General features: G+C 42.9%; 1 protein-coding gene across 1 annotated transcript; it reads left to right on the plus strand.

Annotated features, from left to right (window-relative positions):
* The first annotated feature begins 260 nt into the window (after positions 1-260).
* LOC121599610 (protein ALP1-like) lies at positions 261-3,299 on the plus strand. Its single transcript, XM_041927534.1, has 3 exons — positions 261-681; positions 751-828; positions 2,344-3,299. Exons 1-3 carry the CDS (start codon positions 328-330, stop codon positions 3,124-3,126), a joined length of 1,215 nt encoding a protein of 404 aa, XP_041783468.1. The 5' UTR covers positions 261-327; the 3' UTR covers positions 3,127-3,299.
* Positions 3,300-11,402: the final 8,103 nt, after the last annotated feature.

The raw sequence follows: 11,402 nt of genomic DNA on the forward strand, positions 1-11,402 counted from the left end.
TCATCAAGTTTCGACCAGGCTGTCTGTTTGCCGTTTGACATGTTGATCAAAATCAATAAATTGCCACAGGTAAGGACGCCGAGTATTGCTGGGCAAATCGTCATTTGACAGTTGGGTGCCTAAGCTTCATACAAAGCGCACGACAACATTCCTTCCCATCTGCCAAACTCTATCCATCATGGCTTCCACAGCCAAATCTTCCACATATAATTGTAGTCTATGTTATTACCTTGATCGCAGCAGTGTGCATTGTTTATCGTTTGAATCGTTTGCCGGCCGGTGTTTAGTAGAAGTGAAAATTTTGGTGGTTCTCGATTTTTTGGAAAAATGAGCGAGCCAGAGCTTGAAAATGACAACAACGAAGTCCGGGATCGTTCCCGATCTCGTTCCCGTAGTCCGCAGGCACGTCGTTTGTGGGTTCAGGACTTATTCCTGAACCGAAACGAAACCGGCAACCGGCTACTGACCGACATCACGACATCGGGTATATACGAGACGATGAACCGATTTTTAAGGATGAAGAAGGAAGATTTCTTCCATTTATTGTCCCTTGTTGGTCCAAAAATTGCGAAAATGGACACAGATTTCCGCAAAGCAATCACGGAACAGGAAAGGCTGCTGATAACATTGCGGTATCTTGCGACTGGAGAGACATTTACCAGCCTCCAATACGTGTTCCGGGTAAGTAATATTATTTTTGCTTTTTGCTTTTTGCTAAACACACTTTTATCAATCAACATATAATTTTAGGTGTCGAGGCATTCTATCAGCAGAATAGTTAAAGAGACGTGCGCATGTCTTATCGAGGCTTTGCGGGATTATGTCAAGGTAAGATGCGGGTGTAACCAGCCTCGCTTCAGTGTTTATGTGTTTAAAACGTTCAGCCCGGTGGCAGGCACCAGGGCCTGCCAGTAAACTTTCCCGTTTGCCGGGGCCAACCATTGCTCTGGGGACTCCTTGGCTAGAGAAACAGAATACATTGCGAACAACTGTACTCTAATCGCATGAATACAACGGTGTGAAGGTAAAAAAATGATTTTCTAAATATTATTGCGATTGATAAAGACATCAACCCACACACAACAGTATTGATGAAGAGAGTAGAGTTGAAATTATAGCGAAAAACCTCATTTTTCCTACATGCATCTTTGGATCAAAATTCACTGCTTGCGTAGTAGATGCCGGCGGATAGTTCATGAAAAACAGAGCCGGAATGAACGTGTGAAATGTGCTGCACTACGTTTTCCTCTTGAACGTCCTCGTATGAAAAGAGTCAGCCGGAATCGATTCCGATCCGTGGGTGCAGCGGGTGCGCTAGGTCGGAGTTGGAATCAAATCCGACCCGCGGGTGCAACGAGTTCGGGTCGACCCGAAAGATCAGTAGGTGCGAGAAAGCATAAGCGAATCCGACCCGTTGGTGCAGCGAGTTCGGGTCGGGTCGGGCCACGGTAGGTTCAATACCCGACCCGAACTCGCTGCACCAACGGGTCAGAGTCGTTTATGCTTTCTCGCACCTACTGATCTTTCGGGTCGACCCGAACTCGTTGCAACCGAACCTACCGTGGCCCGACCCGACCCGAACTCGCAGCACCAACGAGTCGGAGTCGTTTATGCTTTCTCGCACCTACCGGAGTATTTGCACCCACTGAAACTACTTATACCTTTTGGGTTGACCCGAACGACTCCGGGTCGCTTTCGGATGGCTCCGACCCGATAGGTTCGGGTCGACCCGCCCATTACTAAAAGGTTCATTTAATATGAAAACGGAAACTTTTTTTTTTCCTCGAACGTAGCTCTTCAATCAAGTAACTAATGTGATATACAAAACTCAAAAAGTATTCAAAGTTATGTTTTTAAAGATTTTTTTAATGATTCTAATAACTCCCGCTGGATACTCATAATGCGTCTCCTTTTTGGAGACGGAATAAGCCGAAGCTCATCGGCCACGTACCGGCCGAAATCGTCCGGATCTGCGGTTTCCGGTGCGCCTGTTGCGCCCGAAACCGGTTGTTGCAGCCGGTTGTTGAGGGCCCCACTCACACCGTTTCCCTCGCGGATCGTGCCAGGAGTGACGGATAAAGTAGAAGGGTAGGAAGAAGGAGTGGGAGAGAATGGCTCGGGGTCGAAGGCAACCGCGGCATCCCAATCGATGTCGTCCAACGATTGTGGAACCGCGTAGGCTGCCTCCACGAGGGAACGGGGAGTGAGGCCCTCATCGTCGTAGCCAAGCTGAAAAAAAAGAAAATGAACATTAAAATCATAATTTATGTTTCTCATAAGCTCTAAAATATACAGTAACTAAAACATGCATTAAAATCATTCCTCTATTTTATTTTCTTTTAGCTACCCTCTACCGAAGAAGAATGGCTTGCAATCTCAAGACGATTTGAGCAGCGCTGGAGATTTCCTCACGCAATAGGTGCAATCGATGGGAAGCACGTTGAAATTATTTGCCCTCGTAATAGCGGATCCGAATATCACAACTATCAAAAATTTTTTAGTATTGTATTAATGGTTGTGGTCGATGCTGATTATAACTTTTTATGGGCAGATGCTGGTGGTAAGGGAGGAATATCTGACGGTGGAATATTTAAAAACACACGGCTGTATCACAAGCTAGAAAACGACCAACTAAACATTCCACCAGCAACGCCATTGCAGGTCCCGTACCAAACCCCGGTCCCATACTTTATTCTCGGTGACAAGGCATTTGCCTTTACCAATTACTGCTTAAGACCGTACAGCGGGGTGCATCCTCCTGGTTCAATGGAGCGTACATTCAACAAAATGCACTCTACTTGTCGTATGCCAGTTGAAAATTCGCTTGGAATATTAGCGAATCGATGGAGAGTGCTCAAAGGCATACAACTGCAGCCGGATGTTGCCAAAAACATTGTTTTGACAACAGTTTACTTGCACAATTTTTTGCGCAAGCATGCTTCGCGGGACACATACACACCCCCGTCTGCATTTGATAGGGTTGTTCGCGGGCGACGAGTCGATGGAGATTGGAGAAGTGAAGGGGGCTTGACCGATCTCCAAAACATTGCTTCCCGACCTTCAGAAAATCTTGCTGACATAAGGAACCACATTGCAAACCATTTAAAACATAATCGTTCTGCGTAAATCCATCTAACCAATACCATGGATATTAAAATTAATAATAAATTATGAAAACGCAAACACAACTACACCGACTATTCTGTACATTACTACCAGCATGGTTATTTATAATATACATTTAAGTACGCGAGTGCAACAACTACGGATTTTTTTAAGCATTACTCGCCTGCTCTATTAGCGGCTGGATAAACTGGCTGGCTTACTAGCTCACTCACCGAATAAACGTGGCCACATGCCTGTTGTGTTTGGTTGCTGCTGGTGGATCGAGTGGACGAACGTGGCGATAATCATACGCACGTAACTATGTACAGTAATATCTTTCTAAAATCAATTCTCTTCAAGATTGATCAAGGAGAAACTTAACTATAGCTACGTACACGATAGCGACTCGCCCAAACACATTATCGGACGAATTGGCCATCGACCCGCTGAAATAGCGGAGTATCACGGACGATCGTAACAAGCAGGGTACGCTCGTCTATCAACTACGCACCTGCTTCCAGCGCAACGATCGATTGCCAATTGTTATTGCCGATTGCAATTGCACTATGATTCCGGACGGCTATACATATTGGTCTCGTGCTGTTGACGTGGTGCGCTGGTCAGCATTTCCTGCTTGTCGTGATCGTCCGTATATGTGTACATTTTAAGGATCATAGGAACACTTCGTGTGTGAAATGATTCAGTTGTATTAAAACTTTGACGAACGAAGCACATACTACTGTGGTGTTATGGGGAAAACCACCATGATATACTTTGTTCGTCAAAGTGTTAATTATATAAGTGCAAAAGAGAGCTTTTTTATGTATATAACAAACGAGCTTCGCATTAAGTTAGTTAAATAGAATGTGAGTAAGGTCAATTAGTTCGTCGGAGAACATTTATCAATCATGTGTATTTATGTAAAATTGATTTGAAAGCTGACATTAGCTTCCACGCCAAAGATTAAACAAACTAGTTGACCCACACCACTAGTTATTTAAAAAAAGTATAAACATACTCACCGTGTCTACATGCACCGCATCTTGGGTGGCCTCGTCTACAAAAGACATCGCATGGTAGGCGAACCACCGTGGCCGGAACACGTCGTCATTGCCTAAAATAAAACAATAATCAATTGGGATGAGAAATAATAAATTAAGTGTATATATATATATATGGACGGTACTCATATCACTCAAAAAATACACTCATTTTGCCGGACGGGGTGTCTCTTCGACCAATGAGTTACCCACGCAAACAATGATACCCCAAATTTTGAGTGATTCAGGCCGAGGGGTATGAGGAAGCTTGAGGAAGCACGGAGAAACGCGCTGCGATGAGAGATCGCATTCTGTTTTACACGCGCGCTTCACTAACACCAATACAAATACCATGCTTTGACGAGCCGTCTGTGAATGTGTGTGTCTTCTTTCAGCGAGCTCAACAACTTAGAGCTGCTCGTCACATCGTGTTGTCTCGCTTACACTTCAGCATCGAACCATCGCTCCGTATGTCCCCCCTCCTACGCGTACAAAACCACCAGTACAGCGCGACGCTTTGTCGGAGATGGTTGTGTACGTTTTGTGGTAAGTCCCGCGCGCAGTGTTCGTGCGTTAATGCGCATTTCGTTCAAAGTCTCGTGCGCCGGTGTGTTTTGGTGAAGTGTGAAGTGAACAAACAATGAGCACAGACGCACATGCAGTGCGTGGATCGACAGGTAAGAATTTGCTGAACAGAGGCAACGCAGATTGTGGACAAGTTTCCCGTAGCCTGGCTCGACCCGGTACTTTACAGTATGACGCCATTCGTGAGTATGATAGATTCTAAATGTGTAGTGAAAGTGTAATTTATGTTTCAATAAAGTGTTTAATGAAATAAAAAATGACCGTGTTTGTGTTTGTTGTTAGAATTAGTGCGTTTTTGCGATCGGGGCAATGCATGAAAGAAAACGAGAAACGAAACGGAGATATATATTGTTACGGCAAGCGTAATGGTAACGCGTCATCCTTAGTACGCCTAGCGTAAGGTAGAGGGCGCTTCAAAGAAATTTGCCTACGTGTTACAATTAATTCATCGTAAATCTATAACACAGCGCAAAACTGCTGTAGATTGGTATCGTGCAGCTTGAATCCAGAGTTCAAAGCAACAACATCGTGCCTTCATCATTTTCGAAACTTCCTCTTCCTTCCTTCCTTCTGTTCCATCATTAATATTTGGTCCTTCGAACCGGATAAAGTAAAAGCATAAGTGAAAAGTGAAAAATAAAGTTTGTGTTAAGGCCGGGCTACATTGATCGTACTCCTGAGTGTAATTTTTGTGAACGCGTACGCCATCTAGCGGCGGCGGGTCGAAGCTAGAGGCTGGTATAATTTATCTGTCAAAAAGCGTTTTGGGTCGAGGAGCCTATAATTTTGATCACAAACCAGTAAACAAACAGCTCGGTGAGTATGTTTGATATTTTGTTGTGTATGTTTTTTTGAAAATATGTGGTAATTTAACATACATATTGTATTTCTAGCCATGGAACAAGCAGGAAGCAGTCGACGCAATGAAAAAATAGTAAGTACAACTGTTTTTAACGAAAATGTTTGTGTGTGTGTGTGTGTGTGTGTGTGTGTGTGTGTGTGAACTGTTGTCTGTGAGTCGCCGGCTCGGCTCGGGGCCGCAATTGTGCTGAACATTTTATTGAATAATTTAGTGTTTGTAGGTATCACAAGTGCTTAAATAATTTGGTGTAGGGTTTGTCCATCTATTTCATCATTTAAACTACATTGCAGAGTGTGTGAAACTGGTTGTTCGTTTTGGTATTGTAGCGGTTTTTAGTATAGAGCGTGTTTTTTTTATTCATGAGGAACGGTTTTGTCGTATTGCTTGGTAGAACGTTTTTTTTATCAAATTGTAAGCAAAATTTACCGGCCTATTTGTATACATTTAATATAAAAATAGCACGTGTTATTATTATCACTGTGGTTCCGGTGTGACGGCTAGCATGACCGAATTATCACGCGATTATCGACCTTTCTGTTGTTTTAATTTAAATTAAAAAAGGGAAGTATTTAACTGAATTTTCTTTTTCATTCCAGTACCATGAAAAAAGCCTCCGCTTCATTGCCGAGGTGCAAAAGCACCGTGTTTTGTGGGAGAAAAAACATAAAAACTACAAAATGTAGTTTTGAAGGGCGACGCGTGGGCTGCGATAGCGGCCAAGGAGGAGGTTTCGCCACAAGATGCGAAACATCTGTGGTCCCGACTCCTTGGCATTTATCGGACCAACAAGGCCAAGGTTAAGAAGACGACGCAAACCGGTGCAGGTACATGTAGAAAAAAAAAAAAAAAATATATATATATATATATATATATATATATATATATATATATATATATATATATATATATATATATATATATATATATATATATATATATATATATATATATATATATATATATATATATATATATATATATATATATATATATATATATATATATTTTTTTTTTCTACATGTACCTGCACCGGTTTGCGTCGTCTTCTTAACCTTGGCCTTGTTGGTCCGATAAATGCCAAGGAGTCGGGACCACAGATGTTTCGCATCTTGTGGCGAAACCTCCTCCTTGGCCGCTATCGCAGCCCACGCGTCGCCCTTCAAAACTACATTTTTGTAGTTTTTATGTTTTTTCTCCCACAAAACACGGTGCTTTTGCACCTCGGCAATGAAGCGGAGGCTTTTTTCATGGTACTGGAATGAAAAAGAAAATTCAGTTAAATACTTCCCTTTTTTAATTTAAATTAAAACAACAGAAAGGTCGATAATCGCGTGATAATTCGGTCATGCTAGCCGTCACACCGGAACCACAGTGATAATAATAACACGTGCTATTTTTATATTAAATGTATACAAATAGGCCGGTAAATTTTGCTTACAATTTGATAAAAAAAACGTTCTACCAAGCAATACGACAAAACCGTTCCTCATGAATAAAAAAAACACGCTCTATACTAAAAACCGCTACAATACCAAAACGAACAACCAGTTTCACACACTCTGCAATGTAGTTTAAATGATGAAATAGATGGACAAACCCTACACCAAATTATTTAAGCACTTGTGATACCTACAAACACTAAATTATTCAATAAAATGTTCAGCACAATTGCGGCCCCGAGCCGAGCCGGCGACTCACAGACAACAGTTCACACACACACACACACACACACACACACACACAAACATTTTCGTTAAAAACAGTTGTACTTACTATTTTTTCATTGCGTCGACTGCTTCCTGCTTGTTCCATGGCTAGAAATACAATATGTATGTTAAATTACCACATATTTTCAAAAAAACATACACAACAAAATATCAAACATACTCACCGAGCTGTTTGTTTACTGGTTTGTGATCAAAATTATAGGCTCCTCGACCCAAAACGCTTTTTGACAGATAAATTATACCAGCCTCTAGCTTCGACCCGCCGCCGCTAGATGGCGTACGCGTTCACAAAAATTACACTCAGGAGTACGATCAATGTAGCCCGGCCTTAACACAAACTTTATTTTTCACTTTTCACTTATGCTTTTACTTTATCCGGTTCGAAGGACCAAATATAATGATGGAACAGAAGGAAGGAAGGAAGAGGAAGTTTCGAAAATGATGAAGGCACGATGTTGTTGCTTTGAACTCTGGATTCAAGCTGCACGATACCAATCTACAGCAGTTTTGCGCTGTGTTATAGATTTACGATGAATTAATTGTAACACGTAGGCAAATTTCTTTGAAGCGCCCTCTACCTTACGCTAGGCGTACTAAGGATGACGCGTTACCATTACGCTTGCCGTAACAATATATATCTCCGTTTCGTTTCTCGTTTTCTTTCATGCATTGCCCCGATCGCAAAAACGCACTAATTCTAACAACAAACACAAACACGGTCATTTTTTATTTCATTAAACACTTTATTGAAACATAAATTACACTTTCACTACACATTTAGAATCTATCATACTCACGAATGGCGTCATACTGTAAAGTACCGGGTCGAGCCAGGCTACGGGAAACTTGTCCACAATCTGCGTTGCCTCTGTTCAGCAAATTCTTACCTGTCGATCCACGCACTGCATGTGCGTCTGTGCTCATTGTTTGTTCACTTCACACTTCACCAAAACACACCGGCGCACGAGACTTTGAACGAAATGCGCATTAACGCACGAACACTGCGCGCGGGACTTACCACAAAACGTACACAACCATCTCCGACAAAGCGTCGCGCTGTACTGGTGGTTTTGTACGCGTAGGAGGGGGGACATACGGAGCGATGGTTCGATGCTGAAGTGTAAGCGAGACAACACGATGTGACGAGCAGCTCTAAGTTGTTGAGCTCGCTGAAAGAAGACACACACATTCACAGACGGCTCGTCAAAGCATGGTATTTGTATTGGTGTTAGTGAAGCGCGCGTGTAAAACAGAATGCGATCTCTCATCGCAGCGCGTTTCTCCGTGCTTCCTCAAGCTTCCTCATACCCCTCGGCCTGAATCACTCAAAATTTGGGGTATCATTGTTTGCGTGGGTAACTCATTGGTCGAAGAGACACCCCGTCCGGCAAAATGAGTGTATTTTTTGAGTGATATGAGTACCGTCCCCCGTTAGCAGTTACTCTTGGAGGAATGAGTTACACCCTCGCGCGAGCCCTCCCCCTCCTCACCCGGAACGCACGGTGCGCTCTACAGTTCTCAATGTGTTCGTGTTCTTTCCAGTCATGCTACCAACACATCCAAAGATATTTGTTTCTTTCGTTTCTCGTTTTCTTTCATGCATTGCCTGGTATTTGCGATCATGTCCACGATGTCGAATACGCACTTATTCTAACAACAAACACAAACACGGTCATTTTTGGTTACATTAAACACTTTATTGAAACATAAAGTACACTTTCACAACACATTCAGAATCTATCATACTCACGAATGGCGTCATACTGCAAAGTACCGGGTCGAGCCAAGCTGTGGGAAACTTGTCGACAATCTGCGTTGCCTATGTTTAGCAAATTCTTACCTGTCGATCCACGCACTGCATGTGCGTCTGTGCACACTGTTTATTCACTTCACACTGCACCAAAACACACCGGCGCACGAGACTTTGCACGAAACGCGCACCAGCGCACAAACACTGCGCGCGGGACTTAGAACAAAACGCGCACAACCATCTCCGGCAAAGCGTCGCGCTATACACACTGGCGCCTTCTGACAACCGCGGCGAACGGATCTCGTCGTTCGAAGCCCATACCCAACGGGACAAAAGTAGAAAGCTTGGAGCAAAATAATCGTTTGTCTCCCTCTATCCTCTATTCCGCGCTTGCTTGCACTCATGCGCGAGCGCTCGACTATATTCTCTCAGAACTGAGTATTCGCAGTTCAACCCGTGCAGTGAGAATGTATGTGTTAATGTGTAGCGAAATTTGTCTCTGTATCTCATTCCCCCACCCCCAAAAAACCACATTCACTCTCCGCGCACTCTTACAATTTTGGCGCGCACGCTACATACAACATAATACAAAAGGTCGTTTTAACCGCGCGCACTGATCAAAGTCGCGATGGTTCAATCGGAACGCCGACGCTCCAAGTCAGAGATATTTGGTCTGAAGAAAAAAGTTTTTCTGACCAAATCGACAACACACACGCGACGACACACATCGTCACATCGACCGCCGTCGATGGAAGTGAATGATGTTCTAAAAATAGATCTGTGGGGCGAGTGAGAAGGAGGAGGGGCGTAGAACAAGAGTACGCGTGAGAGTGAGTCGTCGCGTGCGTGTGTGTGGGGTGTACACGAGAGAACTCATTTTTTGCTCTTTCCTGGAACCCAGATGTTCTACATTCTTCTGATTTTAAGCAACAAAAGTAGAACGGGAAGTAGAAGGCTACTTCATTTCTACTTTCCTTGCTACTTTCGAGCGTGTTGACTCGCTTGGGTAGTCGCCCCGATACTTTTTGTCCTTTTTTTCGTTCAATCACATGACACGATCATATGGTGCCGCTAATTTATGCGCGCTCCGGAACAGCGCGCCAATTTTGAGAGTAGCTCACTGCTGCGAGAGAGAGAGAGAGAGAGAGAGAGAGAGAGAGAGAGAGAGAGAGAGAGAGAGAGAGAGAGAGAGAGAGAGAGAGAGAGAGAGAGGGAGAGAGAGAGAGAGAGGGAGAGAGAGAGAGAGAGAGTAACTCATTAACAACACAACCGTTGAAACGCGCCGCCACAAAATTATAAAAAGGCGCTCAAAAAAGTCGCATCCCAGATGACAATTTCAGCACGGAAAATCGGGTTGACATTTGATGCAAGTCGCTTTCCATTCCGCACTAATAGACACATCCAAACTTGGAGAAGAAATAGATCAACGCACCAGTGAAATTATTTACGATGATATCGTGTTACCTTGGATGATTGCATGGAGTTTGAGAAACATCAATGGATGATGACGAGCAAAGGATGGAGAGTGCAAGCAATTCATTTGTTTTTCGTGAATTGTGGAAACTAAATTTGATTCTTTTTGAATGGAAGCTGCTGATTTAGGATCCAGGCTAGACAAAGCAAAAAAAAGAAGATTTGAAGAATTTGAAGAAAAAATTTGAAAACAGAATGTATAAATTCATAATGTGCAAATAATGACTGAAGCAATTCCAATGTGACTAGCAGTGGAAAAGGAGTGTACGCTCTCTAAGCATCGATGAATTTGCAAATAACGGAAGATGGAAGAACACTGCAAAACAGCACATGTTGTGTAAATGTGTCCAGCCGGCTCTGTCACTCAATTTACACTACAAACCATTAAAAGTACGTAATTTTATTTAGCTTTTTTAGGGTTCTTTGCCGCGTGTAATTTTCAAGCTTATAAGGCAGGCTTTTAGGCTTTAGGCCTTTCTGTGATTCATAGGAATGTTTTAGATATGTGCATGCAGGTCAGAACTACAAAATACATCACGAATCAATAACAATTATACTATTTTTTGAGTAATTGATTAGATGTGTATTTCCCTCAGTTTTAATGTGTTCCATCGTATTCGGTTGTTTAAGTGTCGATCATCAGTGTCGGCCAGGGGCCCCAAAAATGGCACCTACGCACCGCTCACAAGTAAAATTGCTACTCAATCCTTCTCTGGTTAGGATATTTGATACAATCCCCTGCTAGACGCTTCAATCAAGCCTCTACTTTCGTGTGACCGATTAGGGCCTCTATTCGTCTTAATCCGCCATTGCTAACAATCACACACAAAAAACATGGCCTTTCATGTAATATTAGATGG

This window comes from Anopheles merus, chromosome 3L (assembly GCF_017562075.2).
Source record: "Anopheles merus strain MAF chromosome 3L, AmerM5.1, whole genome shotgun sequence".
Taxonomy (NCBI): Eukaryota; Metazoa; Arthropoda; class Insecta; order Diptera; family Culicidae; genus Anopheles; species Anopheles merus.

What these genes read in the sequence shown, in the direction of transcription:
- LOC121599610 (XM_041927534.1), top strand. Translation starts at nt 328, where the DNA reads ATGAGCGAGCCAGAGCTTGAAAATGACAACAACGAAGTCCGGGATCGT. An exon ending in GCCTCCAATACGTGTTCCGG is followed by an intron (nt 682 to 750) that starts GTAAGTAATATT and finishes ATATAATTTTAG; the next exon opens with GTGTCGAGGCATTCTATCAG. An exon ending in CTTTGCGGGATTATGTCAAG is followed by an intron (nt 829 to 2,343) that starts GTAAGATGCGGG and finishes ATTTTCTTTTAG; the next exon opens with CTACCCTCTACCGAAGAAGA.